The 18,591-nt window shown below is 46.5% G+C and overlaps 1 protein-coding gene across 3 annotated transcripts in view; it reads right to left on the reverse strand.

The window, feature by feature from the left end:
- B3GNTL1 (UDP-GlcNAc:betaGal beta-1,3-N-acetylglucosaminyltransferase like 1) overlaps nucleotides 1-18,591 on the reverse strand; it is a 258,592-nt gene that overhangs the window by 41,991 nt on the left and 198,010 nt on the right. For all 3 annotated transcript variants that reach the window (XM_040331079.1, XM_040331078.1, XM_040331080.1), the window contains 2 exons: nucleotides 9,185-9,280; nucleotides 2,497-2,621 (listed from right to left, as the gene is read on the reverse strand). In XM_040331079.1, the coding sequence (XP_040187013.1) occupies nucleotides 2,497-2,621; nucleotides 9,185-9,280 (221 nt within the window). The remainder of the gene's footprint in view (nucleotides 1-2,496; nucleotides 2,622-9,184; nucleotides 9,281-18,591) is intronic.

The raw sequence follows: 18,591 nt of genomic DNA on the forward strand, positions 1-18,591 counted from the left end.
GACCTAATAAAGGGAGTCCAACCGATACTGGCAAGGGGGACCTAATAAAGAGGGTCCAACCCGCTACTAGCAAGGGGGACCTAATAAAGGGGGTTCAACCGATACTGGCAAGGGGGACCTAATAAAGAGGGTCCAACCCGCTACTAGCAAGGGGGACCTAATAAAGGGGGTCCAACCCGCTACTGGCAAGGGGGACCTAATAAAGGCGGTCCAACCCGCTACTGGCAAGGGGGACCTAATAAAGGGGGTCCAACCGATACTGGCAGGGGGGACCTAATAAAGGCGGTCCAACCCGCTACTGGCAAGGGGGACCTAATAAAGGGGGTCCAACCGATACTGGCAGGGGGGACCTAATAAAGGGGGTCCAACCCGCTACTAGCAAGGGGGACCTAATAAAGGGGGTCCAACCCGCTACTAGCAAGGTGGATATAATAAAGGGGGTCCAACCCGCCACTAGCAAGGTGGATCTAATAAAGGGGGTCCAACCGACTACTAGCAAGGTGGACCGAATAAAGGGGGTCCAACCCGCTACTAGCAAGGGGGACCTAATAAAGGGGGTCCTAACCCGCTACTAGCAAGAGGGATCTAATAAAGGGGGCCCAACACGCTACTAGCAAGGGGGATCTAATAAAGGGGGTCCACCCGCTACTAGCAAGGGGGATCTAATAAAGGGGGTCCAACACGCTACTAGCAAGGGGAACCCTAATAAAGGGGGTCCAACCCGCTACTAGCAAGGAAGACCCAATAAACGGGGTCCAATCCGATACTAGCAAGGGGGACCTGATAAAGTGGCTGGTGAGTGTATACAGTGAGGAAAATAAGTATTTGAACACCCTGCAATTTTGCAAGTTCTCCCACTTGGAAATCATGGAGGGGTCTGAAATTGTCATCGTAGGTGCATGTCCACTGTGAGAGACATAATCAAAAAAAAAAATTCCAGAAATCACAATTTATGATTTTTTAACTATTTATTTGTATGATACAGCTGCAAATAAGTATTTGAACACCTGTCTATCAGCTAGAATTCTGACCCTCAAAGACCTGTTAGTCTGCCTTTAAAATGTCCACCTCCACTCCATTTATTATCCTAAATTAGATGCACCTGTTTGAGGTCATTAGCTGCATAAAGACACCTGTCCACCCCACACAATCAGTAAGAATCCAACTACTAACATGGCCAAGACCAAAGAGCTGTCCAAAGACACTAGAGACAAAATTGTACACCTCCACAAGGCTGGAAAGGGCTACGGGGAAATTGCCAAGCAGCTTGGTGAAAAAAGGTCCACTGTTGGAGCAATCATTAGTAAATGGAAGAAGCTAAACATGACTGTCAAACTCCCTCGGACTGGGGCTCCATGCAAAATCTCACCTCGTGGGGTCTCAATGATCCTAAGAAAGGTGAGAAATCAGCCCAGGACTACACGGGAGGAGCTGGTCAATGACCTGAAAAGAGCTGGGACCACCGTTTCCAAGGTTACTGTTGGTAATACACTAAGACGTCATGGTTTGAAATCATGCATGGCACGGAAGGTTCCCCTGCTTAAACCAGCACATGTCAAGGCCCGTCTTAAGTTTGCCAATGACCATTTGGATGATCCAGAGGAGTCATGGGAGAAAGTCATGTGGTCAGATGAGACCAAAATAGAACTTTTTGGTCATAATTCCACTAACCGTGTTTGGAGGAAGAAGAATGATGAGTACCATCCCAAGAACACCATCCCTACTGTGAAGCATGGGGGTGGTAGCATCATGCTTTGGGGGTGTTTTTCTGCACATGGGACAGGGCGACTGCACTGTATTAAGGAGAGGATGACCGGGGCCATGTATTGCGAGATTTTGGGCAACAACCTCCTTCCCTCAGTTAGAGCTTTGAAGATGGGTCGAGGCTGGGTCTTCCAACATGACAATGACCCGAAGCACACAGCCAGGATAACCAAGGATTGGCTCTGTAAGGAGCATATCAAGGTTCTGGCGTGGCCTAGCCAGTCTCCAGACCTAAACCCAATAGAGAATCTTTGGAGGGAGCTCAAACTCCGAGTTTCTCAGCGACAGCCCAGAAACCTGACTGATCTAGAGAAGATCTGTGTGGAGGAGTGGGCCAAAATCCCTCCTCCAGTGTGTGCAAACCTGGTGGAAAACTACAAGAAACGTTTGACCTCTGTAATTGCAAACAAAGGCTACTGTACCAAATATTAACATTGATTTTCTCAGGTGTTCAAATACTTATTTGCAGCTGTATCATACAAATAAATAGTTAAAAAAATCATACATTGTGATTTCTGGATTTTTTTTTTTGATTATGTCTCTCACAGTGGACATGCACCTACGATAAAAATTTCAGACCCCTCCATGATTTCCAAGTGGGAGAACTTGCAAAATAGCAGGGTGTTCAAATACTTATTTTCCTCACTGTATATACAGTATATATTCATAGGTGGATGGCACATCCTCCCGATACCCCCACATCACATATAACACAGCAGGAGCGGCACTCACTCTGACACGGCGTGCGTCGCGGCGCCCTCATGGTAGCGATACTTCAGGAGACATTCATCCACGCGGTGCACTTCTCCACCTTTCCTGAGGTGCTCGTAAAAGAACAATAAATCTTCCGGAGTTCCCTGAGAAAAGACATTTATAAAAGTCACATTTCAAGTACATACAAGAGATTTGTCATAAATAATATAAATACGTCTCATTATCCTCATAAATTTTATGGCTGATCCTCCTCATGATGAATGTCTACGGATGAGAGAGCAACAGTCCAAAACCAGACATAAGCGGAGCAACTATCACCTGGAGCTGTAAGGGAAATTCTTCCCACTGATCACCAATGTAAGGGACATTCTTCCCACTGATCACCAATGTAAGGAACATTCTTCTCACTGATCACCAATGTAAGGAACATTCTTCTCACTGATCACCAATGTAAGGGACATTCTTCCCACTGATCACCAATGTAAGGGACATTCTTCTCACTGATCACCAATGTAAGGGACATTCTTCTCACTGATCACCAATGTAAGGAACATTCTTCTCACTGATCACCAATGTAAGGGACATTCTTCCCACTGATCACCAATGTAAGGAACATTCTTCTCACTGATCACCAATGTAAGGAACATTCTTCTCACTGATCACCAATGTAAGGGACATTCTTCCCACTGATCACCAATGTAAGGGACATTCTTCCCACTGATCACCAATGTAAGGGACATTCTTCTCACTGATCACCAATGTAAGGAACATTCTTCTCACTGATCACCAATGTAAGGGGCATTCTTCCCAATGATCACCAATGTAAGGGACATTCTTCTCACTGATCACCAATGTAAGCAACATTCTTCCCACCGATCACCAATGTAAGGGACATTCTTCCCACTGATCACCAATGTAAGGGACATTCTTCTCACTGATCACCAATGTAAGGGACATTCTTCCCACTGATCACCAATGTAAGGGACATTCTTCCCACTGATCACCAATGTAAGGGACATTCTTCCCACTGATCACCAATGTAAGAAACATTCTTCTCACTGATCACCAATGTAAGGGACATTCTTCCCACTGATCACCAATGTAAGGGACATTCTTCCCACTGATCACCAATGTAAGGGACATTCTTCCCACTGATCACCAATGTAAGGGACATTCTTCTCACTGATCACCAATGTAAGGGACATTCTTCTCACTGATCACCAATGTAAGGGACATTCTTCTCACTGATCACCAATGTAAGAAACATTCTTCTCACTGATCACCAATGTAAGGAACATTCTTCCCACTGATCACCAATGTAAGGGACATTCTTCTCACTGATCACCAATGTAAGAAACATTCTTCTCACTGATCACCAATGTAAGGGACATTCTTCTCACTGATCACCAATGTAAGGGACATTCTTCCCACTGATCACCAATGTAAGGGACATTCTTCTCACTGATCACCAATGTAAGGAACATTCTTCCCACTGATCACCAATGTAAGGAACATTCTTCTTACTGATCACCAATGTAAGGGACATTCTTCCCACTGATCACCAATGTAAGGAACATTCTTCCCACTGATCACCAATGTAAGGGACATTCTTCCCACTGATCACCAATGTAAGGAACATTCTTCTTACTGATCACCAATGTAAGGGACATTCTTCCCACTGATCACCAATGTAAGGGACATTCTTCCCACTGATCACCAATGTAAGGGAACATTCTTCTTACTGATCACCAATGTAAGGGACATTCTTCCCACTGATCACCAATGTAAGGGACATTCTTCTCACTGATCACCAATGTAAGGGACATTCTTCCCACTGATCACCAATGTAAGGAACATTCTTCTCACTGATCACCAATGTAAGGAACATTCTTCCCACTGATCACCAATGTAAGGGACATTCTTCCCACTGATCACCAATGTAAGGGACATTCTTCTCACTGATCACCAATGTAAGGGACATTCTTCTCACTGATCACCAATGTAAGGAACATTCTTCTCACTGATCACTAATGTAAGGAACATTCTTCCCACTGATCACCAATGTAAGGGACATTCTTCCCACTGATCACCAATGTAAGGGACATTCTTCCCACTGATCACCAATGTAAGGGACATTCTTCCCACTGATCACCAATGTAAGGGACATTCTTCCCACTGATCACCAATGTAAGGGACATTCTTCCCACTGATCACTAATGTAAGGAACATTCTTCCCACTGATCACCAATGTAAGGGACATTCTTCCCACTGATCACCAATGTAAGGGACATTCTTCCCACTGATCACCAATATAAGGGACATTCTTCTCACTGATCACCAATGTAAGGAACATTCTTCCCACTGATCACCAATGTAAGGAACATTCTTCCCACTGATCACCAATGTAAGGGACATTCTTCTCACTGATCACCAATGTAAGGGACATTCTTCCCACTGATCACCAATGTAAGGAACATTCTTCCCACTGATCACCATTGTAAGGGACATTCTTCCCACTGATCACCAATGTAAGGGACATTCTTCTCACTGATCACCAATGTAAGGGACATTCTTCCCACTGATCACCAATGTAAGGAACATTCTTCCCACTGATCACCAATGTAAGGGACATTCTTCTCACTGATCACCAATGTAAAGGACATTCTTCTCACTGATCACCAATGTAAGGAACATTCTTCTCACTGATCACCAATGTAAGGGACATTCTTCTCACTGATCACCAATGTAAGGGACATTCTTCCCACTGATCACCAATGTAAGGGACATTCTTCCCACTGATCACCAATGTAAGGAACATTCTTCCCACTGATCACCAATGTAAGGAACATTCTTCCCACTGATCACCAATGTAAGGGACATTCTTCCCACTGATCACCAATGTAAGGGACATTCTTCTCACTGATCACCAATGTAAGGGACATTCTTCTCTCTGATCACCAATGTAAGGGACATTCTTCCCACTCATCACTGATATATAAAATACAACAAGTTATATGAACGGCTGTTTTGAAGGACTACAATTCCCAGCCTGCTCTGCTATCCAGATGAAAGGATAGAAGACGTTCCTGATGTAACGGACTGATCACAGGGAATACATTATCCCGTAACGTCTGATACATATTAAGGTTTCTTTCCCACCCTTCATGGCAGGAAATGAAGCCCACCACTGACAATGTATAAGGATGGGAGAACGTGTGTGGGTGGGGGATGGGAGAACGTGTGTGGGTGGGGGTTGGGAACACCGGGATTCAGCCCCCCAGTGTGGGAATCTCCTCTGTCAGTTTGGAAACCGTTTATATAAACCTGAACTTGATATTTCTTTTCCCATCCCCCACTTTAATACAACCCTAATTACATTGTCACTCTGGTGCCAAAAACAGAAGATACACCCACTGCTTCCCGGGGGAGAACGACCACATCAGTCGCCGGCCGAGAGGCGCGGTACACCGGCCACTATTCCTACTTTCTTCTCACAGGAGGGGAGCAAACCAAGAAACGCAATGAGCGGGAACAAACCAACCAAGGATCGAATATTGCTGGACTATGCCAGGTTTTATAGAAAAATACACGATATTGACAAAAGTATTGGCACGCCTGCCTTTACACACACATGAACTTTAATGACATCCCAGTCTTGGTCCGTAGGGTTCAATATTGAGTTGGCGGTCATGGAGCTTGCGACAGGGTCCACACTGCAGCAAATTAAAGGGGACCTGTATATATACGCCCATTTGCGCAGCCGTGCCATTCTGTCAACGTATATGATCGCGCGGCGGTCGGCAAACGGTTAAAGTGTTTTTCCCCCCCCCAAAAATTGCATTTTAAAAACCGTTGTGCAAATACCGTGTGACATAAAATATTGCAACCATCGCCATTTTATTCTTTACGGTCTCTGCTAAATATATATATATAATGTTTGGGGGTATTAAGTAATTTTCTAGCAATAAATACGGATTCTTACACAAAAAGTGCCAGAAAAGTTCTGCTCTTCACGTGGATATTCCATTCCTGCCCCTCGGATTCCATACACTTTTATTTCTTGCAGCAATAGCTGGTCCAGCCGTCACCTTTGTTCCTTTAATTTACTAAAAAGTAAAAATCTGGAGTTCTTCCTGTATGAAGTCTCTTTATCTCTTCCGACACTTAATGAGAATTTCTAGAGCAACATTCCTGCTGAGACTTGGCAGTGATTTGAAAACGCGAGTCTCGTAGGAGGACGGCGTGGTGACAACTGTCATATCTGACCCCTCACACTTGGATTTCTGTTCTCCCCGCCAGTTGGACGGGGTCCCTGCTGACACTGGCTCGCCGACAAACTGTCCTTATCTCAGCAGGGCCAGAGAAGGGGCCGCGGTACACCGAGACTCTGGTTTCTGGGTCAGAAAGGATGAGAAAATCTGCCGGTCTTCCCTTATATAGTTCTGGAAGGACAGAGCAATATTCCCTTATATGTTCACAATGACAACATAAAAGTCATGGGTCCAGCCACACTTCATACAACCCGTCCATCAGGAGGAACTTGTATCTTATTGGCTGAAGTAGAAGTTGTTGGCGCTGGATGCAATAAAAACAGAAAGCGCAAAATGTTGCAGAATGAAATTCATGTTGAGGATTGTGTTAAAGTGGCAAAGTATGTACAATGACCAGGAGCCAGGGGTGTATTTAAGTTTTATGCTGCCCTAGGCCTGACGAAACTTGTGCACCCCCTAATTTAAATATGACCCACCCTTTCCTGTCAAGACCACACCCCCATTTAAGACCCGCCCTGACATTTTCCAGTGGGGACACTAGTTCTGAGGGCCTTGGGGGGGCAGTAGAGTCCTTTCATTTGCAGGGATTTACTCTGACTTCCTGTTTTGCTATGGAGCCCGTCAGCTGACTTTTTGACAGTTTTTAGCCTCCCGATATGGCACCTGTCTCTCTCTAGCTAAGAACTTGTATCATAACCGTGGGAGGTCCACGGTTATGATAGGACAGTCAAAACTTGAAGCGACACAAACCCCCCCCCCAGTTGCGGAACGCCGCCCGCCCACACAACTACTCATTGGTTGGGGTCTGCCGCCCTAGCCTCCTCCATGTGTATGGGCTGCTCGCCCTGATGGCTCTGCCAGTATTATTATACCAGCAGTAGTGCGGCCCTTTATGGGGGCACTAGACTGATTTGCCTACCGGCCCAGTCCGCCCCAAGACTGGCGCTACACTAAAAGTGTAGCGCAAGCCACGGGGACTCTTTTCCTGCTGCCTCCCTGCAAAGTGTTGGCCTAGGCCAAGATACAGCATTGCCAGGAGCACCCTAGAAACTTTGGCTCTCATTCACTAGAGACCAGTGACATCATCGAGACCCTTCATATTCAAGGGAACATAACCTATCCGATCACTAGAGACCAGTGACATCACAGAGACCCTTCATATTCATGAGAACACAGCCTATCCAATCACTAGAGGCCAGTGACATCACCGAGACCCTTCATATTCATGAGAACACAGCCTATCCAATCACTAGAGACCAGTGACATCACCGAGACCCTTCATATTCATGAGAACACAACCTATCCAATCACTAGAGACCAGTGACATCACAGAGACCCTTCATATTCATGAGAACACAACCTATCCAATCACTAGAGACCAGTGACATCACCGAGACCCTTCATATTCATGAGAACACAGCCTATCCAATCACTAGAGACCAGTGACATCACCTTGACCCTTCATATTCATGAGAACACAGCCTATCCAATCACTAGAGATCAGTGACATCACCGAGACCCTTCATATTCATGAGAACACAGCCTATCCAATCACTAGAGACCAGTGACATCATCGAGACCCTTCATATTCAAGGGAACATAACCTATCCGATCACTAGAGACCAGTGACATCACAGAGACCCTTCATATTCATGAGAACACAGCCTATCCAATCACTAGAGGCCAGTGACATCACCGAGACCCTTCATATTCATGAGAACACAGCCTATCCAATCACTAGAGACCAGTGACATCACCGAGACCCTTCATATTCATGAGAACACAACCTATCCAATCACTAGAGACCAGTGACATCACAGAGACCCTTCATATTCATGAGAACACAACCTATCCAATCACTAGAGACCAGTGACATCACCTTGACCCTTCATATTCATGAGAACACAGCCTATCCAATCACTAGAGATCAGTGACATCACCGAGACCCTTCATATTCATGAGAACACAGCCTATCCAATCACTAGAGACCAGTGACATCACAGAGACCCTTCATATTCATGAGAACACAACCTATCCAATCACTAGAGACCAGTGACATCACCGAGACCCTTCATATTCATGAGAACACAGCCTATCCAATCACTAGAGACCAGTGACATCACCGAGACCCTTCATATTCATGAGAACACAGCCTATCCAATCACTAGAGACCAGTGACATCACCGAGACCCTTCATATTCATGAGAACACAGCCTATCCAATCACTAGAAACCAGTGACATCACATAGACCCTTCATATTCAATGACCTGTATTTCTGTAGTAAGTGCTGCATGTCCCCGTCCTCTCAATGTGTGAACTATGGCCGTATATTATAAATACACTGAGAAAACATTGAAGGGAATTGGCGTCAGAATCATGTAGTCAATAGACCTTTTACATTGAGAACTTTGGGTGTAGAAGCTTTTTTTCTTACCTGTCCATCTTCAACAAACTGTCCCACATAACAGAACCACTCTCTGGAGCAGAACCAGGTCGGCATAATGATGGTCGGCCCATGTGATGTGAACACCTAAAAGAGAAAGAACACAAAATTGTTATTCTATGCTTGGGCTTTGCATACACACACTCATTCACCTGTCCCTACAGCATCCCTTTGGAGGGATTTCCTCTCACTTCCTGTTTTAGCTATTCACCAGGAAGTGAAGGGAGATCTCTACATTGGACCACAATGTGAGAGGGGTTATGACCCTCCCATACTCCATCCAAAATGGCAAAAAAATAATAAGATCACTTAGTAAAAGCCGCACACATTGTTAGGCACACAGTTAACCCCTTGATTGCCCCACATGTTAACTCCTTTCCAACCAGTGTCATTAGTACAGTGACAGTGTATAGCAGTGGGCCCCAAACTGCGGCCCCGGGGCCAGATGTAGCCCTTTGCATGCTTTTATCTGGCCCTTTTATCCACTGATATTTAACAGTGAGGCATAATTTCCCCCACTGACACCAATGAAGGGACACAATCTCTCCCAATGACACCAACGATGGGGCACAATTCTTCCCAATAATACCCAACGATGGGGCACAATTCTTCCCAATAATACCCAACGATGGGGCACAATTCTTCCCAACAATGCCCAACGATGGGGGCACAGTTCTTCCCAATAATACCCAACGATGGGGCACAATTCTTCCCAATAATACCCAACGATGGGGCACAATTCTTCCCAATAATACCCAACGATGGGGCACAATTCTCCCCAATAATACCCAACGATGGGGCACAATTCTTCCCAATAATACCCAACGATGGGGCACAATTCTTACCAATATTACCCAACAAGTGCCTCTTTATCAGGGCTGGGGGATAAACAGACATGGCTGAACACACAGAGAAAAACCGGAATGGAAAAGTTGTGTTTTTCAAAAAGTCAACAAGGCAAATGCAAACAATGGTTGTTGTGTGTGACACTTTGGGGTGGGGCCAACTCAATATTGGACCCTACGGATTAAGACTGGGACACCATTATTAAAGTTCATGTAAGGCAGGTGTCCCAATACTTTTGGTGATATAGTGTATTTTTCAACTCATTTGCCGTGTTTTTTTACCTAAGGGTGTCTTGACCCTGAGTTGTTAGTTACTACATGTTACCATATTGACACTTGGTAGGATACATGGTTAGTGACTGTTGACCTCTGTATTTTTCATATTTAACACGTTTCTGCTGATGACTTTCATCAGGAATGTGCGCTCATGTCATAACAGTTTGTTATGTTGCAAATCCCCTAAATAAAGAAGAATAATAAATAAATAAAAAGATCAAATGGTCTCTATCAAGTCTTCTCGGATTTTTTATTTAATACATATATATATATTTTTTACTTTTTAGTCTGTTTTTAATGGAATTCTTCAAATATGATATCACGGAAAAGCTTGCCATGTGTATTTGGTAAAAGAACAACAGTGAAGGAAACCTTTGCACCAACATCCCTTAAGGATGGATAAACACCGACTCGTTTTTACTTTTACTATTAATTGATGGAGAACTTCTTCTCAGGATAGACCCACATTTCTCCCAAGCGTATTTAGTTTCCTTTAATGTTGTGTTTACAACCAGGCCCTGCTGGAGGTTTGCCCTTTTCCATCTCCCGCTCTGTCAATAAAGTCGTATTTCTCCAACCGAGCCCCCATTTGCCAAGATCACGCCAGATCCCGATGAATGGAGGGTGTGAAGGAACGTCTCCTCCTCCTCCTCTGTTTAACAAACACGTCCTTGGCGTAATGGAGAACTAAGCCAGGGGGATCCGGGTAATGGAGATAGAAGGCCACGGTGTGAATTGTCAGGTATGGCGGGCAGGACGTTATAAATTGCATGTGTACCGCACTTATGTACAGTCCCCCTTCATTCAGAGACAGAGAGAGCGTGGGAAAATCCTGCGCTACGTCAACATGGCCGGGGCCCGAGATATGTCACCTCACCACCAAAATAAGACAAATATTGAGCAGGGCTGAGGAATTTGTAAATATAGTACGAGAGTGATAACACGGTGTAAGGACAAGTCACTGGTGGGAAAAGTCCGTTTACCATATACAGAAAGTAAAGGGACATTAATAACGCACAGCGACTGACGGGACGGCTTATCTCATGGATTGCTGAACTTGGGTTCTTTGGCTTTTATTAGAAGAAATTCATAACAGAGATTTGGTGAACTAATGCCGCGTACACACGATTGGATTTTCCGCCGGAAAAACCTTGGATGGTTTTTCCGACGGATATCCGCTCAAGCTTGGCTTGCATACACACGGTCACATAAAAGTTCTCTGAACTTTCGACCGTCAAGAACGTGGTGACGTATAACACTACGACGAGCTGAGAAAATTAAGTTCAATGCTTAAGAGCACGCGTCAAATTGTTTCTGAGCTTGCGTCTGAATTTTGTGTGTCGAAATTGCTACAGACGATCGGATTTTCCGATAGGAATTTTTTTCAGTCGGAAAAATAGAGAACCCGCTCTCAAATCTCTTGCTGGCGGGAATTCCGCTAGCAAAAGTCCGATGGAGCCTACACACGGTCGTAATTTCCGACCAAAAGCTCACATTTTGCTGGCGGAATTTACGACCGTGTGCACGCGGCATTAGAGCGCATCTAAAACCAAAAAGCTGTGAAGGGTTGGCTCTCCACCGGGAAATTCATTCTCTTTATATCTGTCCTAGTGATCATTGTCAAGGGGAAAAATCCAAAATATTCACTAGCACAGGAAGTGAGAGGAAATCTTCCTTTGGGGGCACAACTAAAAGGTTGCCCTACACCAGGGGTCTCCAAAATGTCTAAACAGAGCGCCATAGAGTCCCATCTTTTACCAGCCGTCCAGGTGGCACAGAACCTTGATCCACCTGACTCCACCCAAATAAATAGGTTCTCCCAAGAAACACCCCATTCATTCCTAATCCACATTGCTCTTGTCTCATGTAATGTCACCAGATACCCGGCCACCTAGTGACAGAAGAGAGAAGTGCAGCAATTACAGAATTAAAGCGAAATCAATTGACCTCCTGACAATTGGCCAAGGCAACTATCACTTGGCAAATAAATTTAATAGCCACCCTGCCTAAACATCGGGGTGCTATACCTGTGTACCAACACAAAAAATATTTGCTGTAAGGCATCAACTTCTTCTGAAATTCCCATTTCAGCTGCTGTTTTTTTTAGACTTTCTGTATTTTTGGCCCCAGCTAAAACATCTCATGCATTTCAGAGTACAGCAGTAATGCCGCGTACACACAATCATTTTTCGGGTTGTAAAAAACAACGTTTTTCAGGCTCTAGAAAAAACAAAGTTTTTTTCAACTTCATCATTAAAACGGCCTTGCCTACACACGATCGTTAAAAAAAAATGCTCTAGCAAAGCGCGGTGACGTACAACACGTACGACGTCACTATAAAGGGGAAGTTCCATGCGGATGGCACCACCCTTTGGGCTGCTTTTAGCCGATTCCGTGTTAGTAAAAAACGATTCGCGCTTTTCTGTCTGTTACAGCGTGATGAATGTGCTTAGTCCATTCCGAACGCTAGTTTTACCAGAACGAGCGCTCCCGTCTCATAACTTGCTTCTGAGCATTCGCGGGTTTTTCACGTCGTTAAAGCCCAGACACGATCATTTTTTACAACCCGAAAAACTGCATTGTTTAAAACGTCGTGAAAAAATAGAGCATGTTCGATTTTTTTTTTTGGTCCTTTTTCAGAACCCGAAAAATGCTCTGAAGCCCACACACGATCGTTTTAAATTACATTTTTAAAAAACTTCGTTTTTTTAAAACCCAAAAAATGATCGTGTGTACGCGGCATAAGGCCCCTTTCACACTGGGGCGGGAGGTGCGGTGGCGGTATATTTTTAGCGGCGCTATACCGTCGGAATTGCGGCAGTATTCGGCCGCTATCGGTGCGGCTTTAAGGGTTAATACCACCGGCAATGTGCCTCTGCAGAGGCGCATTGCCGGCGGTAAAGCCGCGGTTTCCCTTTGATTTCAATGGGAATGAGCGGTGGAGGAGCGGTAAACACGCCGCTCCTCTCACCGCTCCAAAGATGCTGCTAGCAGGACTTTTGAAGCGGTCCTGCTAGCGCAGCCCCTCGGGCTTTCACATTGGAGAAAGAGCAGCCGCTGTTTAGGGTCGGTTTGCAGGCGCTATTTTTACCGCAATATCGCCAGCAAGCCGCCCCAGTATGAAAGGGGCGTTACTGTTTGGTCATTCTACAAAGTGCCCCCCAAAAATCGGCACAAAATAGTGTGCTATGGCCCGAAGTACCAATCAGAATTTCAGCATTCAAGCCTTCAGTGTATTCAGGGCGATGAAAGATGATTTCTGATTGGTTGTCATTGGTGAGTTATCTGCACGCATCGCATTCAGTGGAGTGCGAGGGGAAGGGCGAGTGGAGGGAGGGGGGTACAGAAAAAGTGCTGAGTGGGAGCGCTGAGTGACGGTTCATGATTAATTGTCACCATAAAGCCGCGGCCGTTGAGAAGGTTTCTCAAAACCGTTCCTGTCTGGGAGGTGGGAAAATTTTTTGAAAACAGGTTTTTTCCATTTTGGTGGATTACTGGCTGTCACACAGAATCCACACATCTGTTTACACATGTAACGTGCCCGGCCGCGTGCGTGCGCTGATGTATGGGACCTCCCTACATCCTGCTGAGATCTCCACAATTCTTCACTGAGGTTTGGGGATTTACAAAATGATACATTTCAAGTAAGATGGAAATTCCGTCACCCAAATCTCACAGAAGCTTTAATATGTTAATGAGTAACTTGAATACGGCGGCGTATAATTGTGTGCAATTTTACGCTGGCCGCTAGGGGCGCTTCTGTTGTTTTCAGCGTAGAATATGCAAATGACCTAGATACGCCGATTCACAAACATACGTACGCCCGGCGCAATTTAGTTACCTCGTTTACGTTAGGCTTTTTCGGCGTAAGGTTACTCCTGCTATTAGGAGGCGCAGCCAATGTTAAGTATGGACGTCGTTCCCACTTCGAATTTTGATTTTTTACGTCGTTTGCGTAAGTCGTTCGCGAATAGGGCCGGACGTCATTTGCGTTCACTTTGAAAGCAATGACGATTTGCGGAGTAATTTCGAGCATGCGCCGTTCGTAAAAAACGTAAAATACGCGGGGTCAACATTAATTTAAATAAAACACAACCCCCCTCATCCTCATTTAAATTAGGCGCGCTTACGCCGGCCCCATTTACGCTACTTTGCCGCCGTCCTTCTTAGTGAGTCGATCAGCAAGTGGGTATGCAAACGGCAGGTTGGAGGGGGATTAGGGGCCAGGGTTTTAATAGAGAGAGGCCCCACCCCCTTGGCAGCTGCATGCCCACCTTGTAATGCGACTTTGGACATTTGGAAAGATCTTCCTATAGAATGCCAGGGCTGCAAGTCGGACGGTACAGCCACCTCTTCACACCTAATGAATGTGGAAGTGTCAAGGACCACCATACTCCATACTTTGTGCTGCCCCCTAATTGTTGCTGCCCCAGACTCATGGCTGGTTTGCCTCTATGGAATTGGATTAAAGAAACCCAAACCAGAAACTCTACAATCCGGCATTACATAAAGTCTGGGGAATCAGATCTCGGGTTTGGACATGTCTGTGGTTGGGCAGCCAGTTTTTCCGGTCCCAGGCGTCAATTATCCCCCGCTCTAATTTATTTACATGTAGACTAATCCCCTGTCTTCATTTACCATTCTCCCCGCAGATTATCCCGTGCGCGCACAATCCTCCCCCGTCCTGCTGGGACTTGCTACTGACAAGTGCCGCAACACACCGCTGACACTCGCCCTACGCGACACACCTGTCTTACCGGTACCTGTCACCACGTCTGCCGGGTAGAATACACACAATACACGATGAATAAATCTCAGCACTTCTACCCTCTTCTGTTTTCACAGAAAAGAAAACGCACGGCTAACAGAGATGGGAGAATAAGCTTCAATCAGGGCTAGCGCACACAGGCTCAGGGATGTCTTAATGCATGGGCACCCCTGGGCAGTGCTTAGGGTCCCCAGGTGCATGGCGGCCCCATGATAATCTTGCATTACATCATACTTGCCAACTGTCCCAGATTTGGCAGGACATCCACGCTTTTTACTAAGCTGTCCCAGGAGGGCTGTGCCCTCCTGATCCCAGTACTGTGCCCTCCGGATCCCCCCCCCCTGTATTGTGCCCTCTGGATCCCCCCCCCTGTATTGTGCCCTCTGGATCCCCCCCCCTGTATTGTGCCCTCTGGATCCCCCCCCCTGTATTGTGCCCTCCTCGTCCTCCCGTACTGTGCCCTCCTGATCTCAGTACTGTGCCCTCCTGATCCCAGTACTGTGCCCTCCTGATCCCAGTACTGTGCCCTCCTGATCCCAGTACTGTGCCCTCCTGATTCCCCCCTGTACTCTGCCCTCCTGTACCTTGTACTGTGCCCTCCTGATCCCCCCCCCCCTGTACTCTGCCCTCCTGAACCCTGTACTGTGCGCCCTCCTGATCCCCCCCCCCGTACTGTGCCCTCCTGATACCCCCCTGTACTCTGCCCTCCTGATCCCAGTACTGTGCCCTCCGAAACCCAGTACTGTGCCCTCCGAAACCCAGTACTGTGCCCTCCTGATCCCAGTACTGTGCCCTCCTGATTCCCCCCTGTACTCTGCCCTCCTGAACCCTGTACTGTGCGCCCTCCTGATCCCTCCGTACTGTGCCCTCCTGATCCACCCATGCACTCTGCCCTCTCGATCCCAGTACTGTGCCCTCCTGGTCCCAGTATTGAGCACTCCTGAATCCAGTATTGTGCCCTCCTGATCCCAGTACTGTGCCCTCCTGATCCCAGTACTGTGCCCTCCTGATTCCCCCCTGTACTCTGCCCTCCTGTACCTTGTACTGTGCCCTCCTGATCCCCCCCCCCCCTGTACTCTGCCCTCCTGAACCCTGTACTGTGCGCCCTCCTGATCCCCCCCCGTACTGTGCCCTCCTGATACCCCCCTGTACTCTGCCCTCCTGATCCCAGTACTGTGCCCTCCTGATCCCAGTACTGTGCCCTCCGAAACCCAGTACTGTGCCCTCCGAAACCCAGTACTGTGCCCTCCTGATCCCAGTACTGTGCCCTCCTGATTCCCCCCTGTACTCTGCCCTCCTGAACCCTGTACTGTGCGCCCTCCTGATCCCTCCGTACTGTGCCCTCCTGATCCACCCATGCACTCTGCCCTCTCGATCCCAGTACTGTGCCCTCCTGGTCCCAGTATTGAGCACTCCTGAATCCAGTATTGTGCCCTCCTGATCCCAGTATTGTGCCCTCCTGATCCCAGTATTGTGCCCTCCTGATCCCAGTATTGTGCCCACCTGATCCCAGTATTGTGCCCTCCTGATCCCAGTACTGTGCCCTCCTGATCCCAGTACTGTGCCCTCCTGATCCCAGTACTGTGCCCTCCTGATCCCAGTACTGTGCCCTCCTGATCCCAGTACTGTGCCCTCCTGATCCCAGTACTGTGCCCTCCTGATTCCCCCCTGTGCTCTGCCCTCCTGATCCCCCCCTGTACTGTGCCCTCCTGGTCCCAGTACTGTGCCCTCCTGAACCTTGGACTGTGGTTTTGCTGTGAAAATGACAATGGTCCCAAAAATGTGTCAAAATTGTCCGAAGTGTCCGCCATAATGTCGCAGTCACGAAAAAAATCGCTGATCGCCGCCATTGGTAGTAAAAAAAAACGCAATAAAACTATCCCCTATTTTGGAAACGCTATACATTTTGCGCAAACCAACCGATAAACGCTTATTGCGATTTTTTTTTACCAAAAATAGGTAGAAGAATACGTATCGGCCTAAACTGAGGAAAAAAAATGTTTTTTATATATTTTTGGGGGATATTTATTATAGCAAACAGTAAAAAATATTGCATTTTTCTCAAAATTGTCGCTCTATTTTTGTTTATAGCGCAAAAAATAAAAACCTGCAGAGGTGATCAAATACCACCAAAAGAAAGCTCTATTTGTGGGGAAAAAAAGGACGCCAATTTTGTTTGGGAGCCACGTCGCACGACCGCGCAATTGTCAGTTAAATCGACGCAGTGCCGAATCGCAAAACCTGGCCGGGTCCTTTTAGCTGCCTAAAGGTCCGGGTCTTAAGTGGTTAAATGTAATTATAGCCATCAACTATTCTAATGATTCCATGGAGGACCGATGAGTAGAATGAATGGTAACAATCACGAAGCCTCCAGAGTTGGGATGTAATATCTCTTCCCAAATAACCGTTTCTTCTCAATTTGATTTAAACGAAAAAAAAAAAAAAAGTTGGCACGTTGGGGGTCTCGGGCTTGCCAGGGACTTTTTGGAAAGGTGAGGGAGGGAAGGTATTGATAGGAAGAGGGGCTGACCAGCCCACTTTTCCCATGGAACAGAGATGATATTGGGGGGTGTCAGAGCTTTAGGGGGGGGGGGAGATTAATCACAGGAGCTGCTTCCCCCTCCCCCGCACTTCCCAGTCTAATATTATTAGGAGAAGCTGGAAGCGTAGGTGGGTGAAGAAGACGGAGAGGATCCCAGCGCAGAGGTTAACCCTTAAATCACGCGGCGGGACGGTGAAGATCACAGCCCTGCGAGTTCAAACATCCGCAGAGAGAAAAAAGTTCATTTTTATGTCACAATCAGCAACTTTTCACAGGAAGAGGAGGAGAGGACATTGTATCCAAATTGTGTTACAGAGTAACGCCTCAGCAAAAATTTTTTTTTTTTTTTTTTACTTTTGGATGATTAGCACTGTTTTTTTACTGCTTTCCGGGGCTCCGTTTAAAAAGATTTCCCATTAATTACTTGCCAAGGAGACAAGAAACTCGGCAGTCGGGAAGTGAAGGGAACTCTTTAATAGGGACAAATAGGTAGATTCAGGTACGTTCGCGTAACTTTGCGGCGGCGTAGCTTAAGGAATTTAAGCTACGCCGCCGTAAGTTAGCGAGGCAAGTACATGATTCACAATGTACTTGCCTGCTAAGTTACGTCGGCGTAGCCTGAATCGGCGGGCGTGTCAAATGTGTTTGAGGGGAGCGTGTTTTATGTTAATGGCGCTTGAACTCACGTTTTTTATCACTGCGCATGCGCCGGGCGCCTACATTTCCCAGTGTGCATTGCGGCTAAGTACGCCGCACAGGCCTATTGATTTTGACGTGGACGTAAATCCCGATTCACGGACGACTTACGCAAGCGACGTAAAAAAATCGAATTTTGACGCGGGAAGTGCGGCCATACTTGACATTACTATTCCAATAGAGCCTAGCTCTAACTTTACGCGGCCTATCTCTTACGTAAACGGTGTAAAAGTACTGCGTCGGCCGGGGCGTACATTCGTGAATCGGCGTA

The sequence above is a fragment of the Rana temporaria genome, chromosome 12 (genome assembly GCF_905171775.1).
Source record: "Rana temporaria chromosome 12, aRanTem1.1, whole genome shotgun sequence".
NCBI lineage: Eukaryota > Metazoa > Chordata > Amphibia > Anura > Ranidae > Rana > Rana temporaria.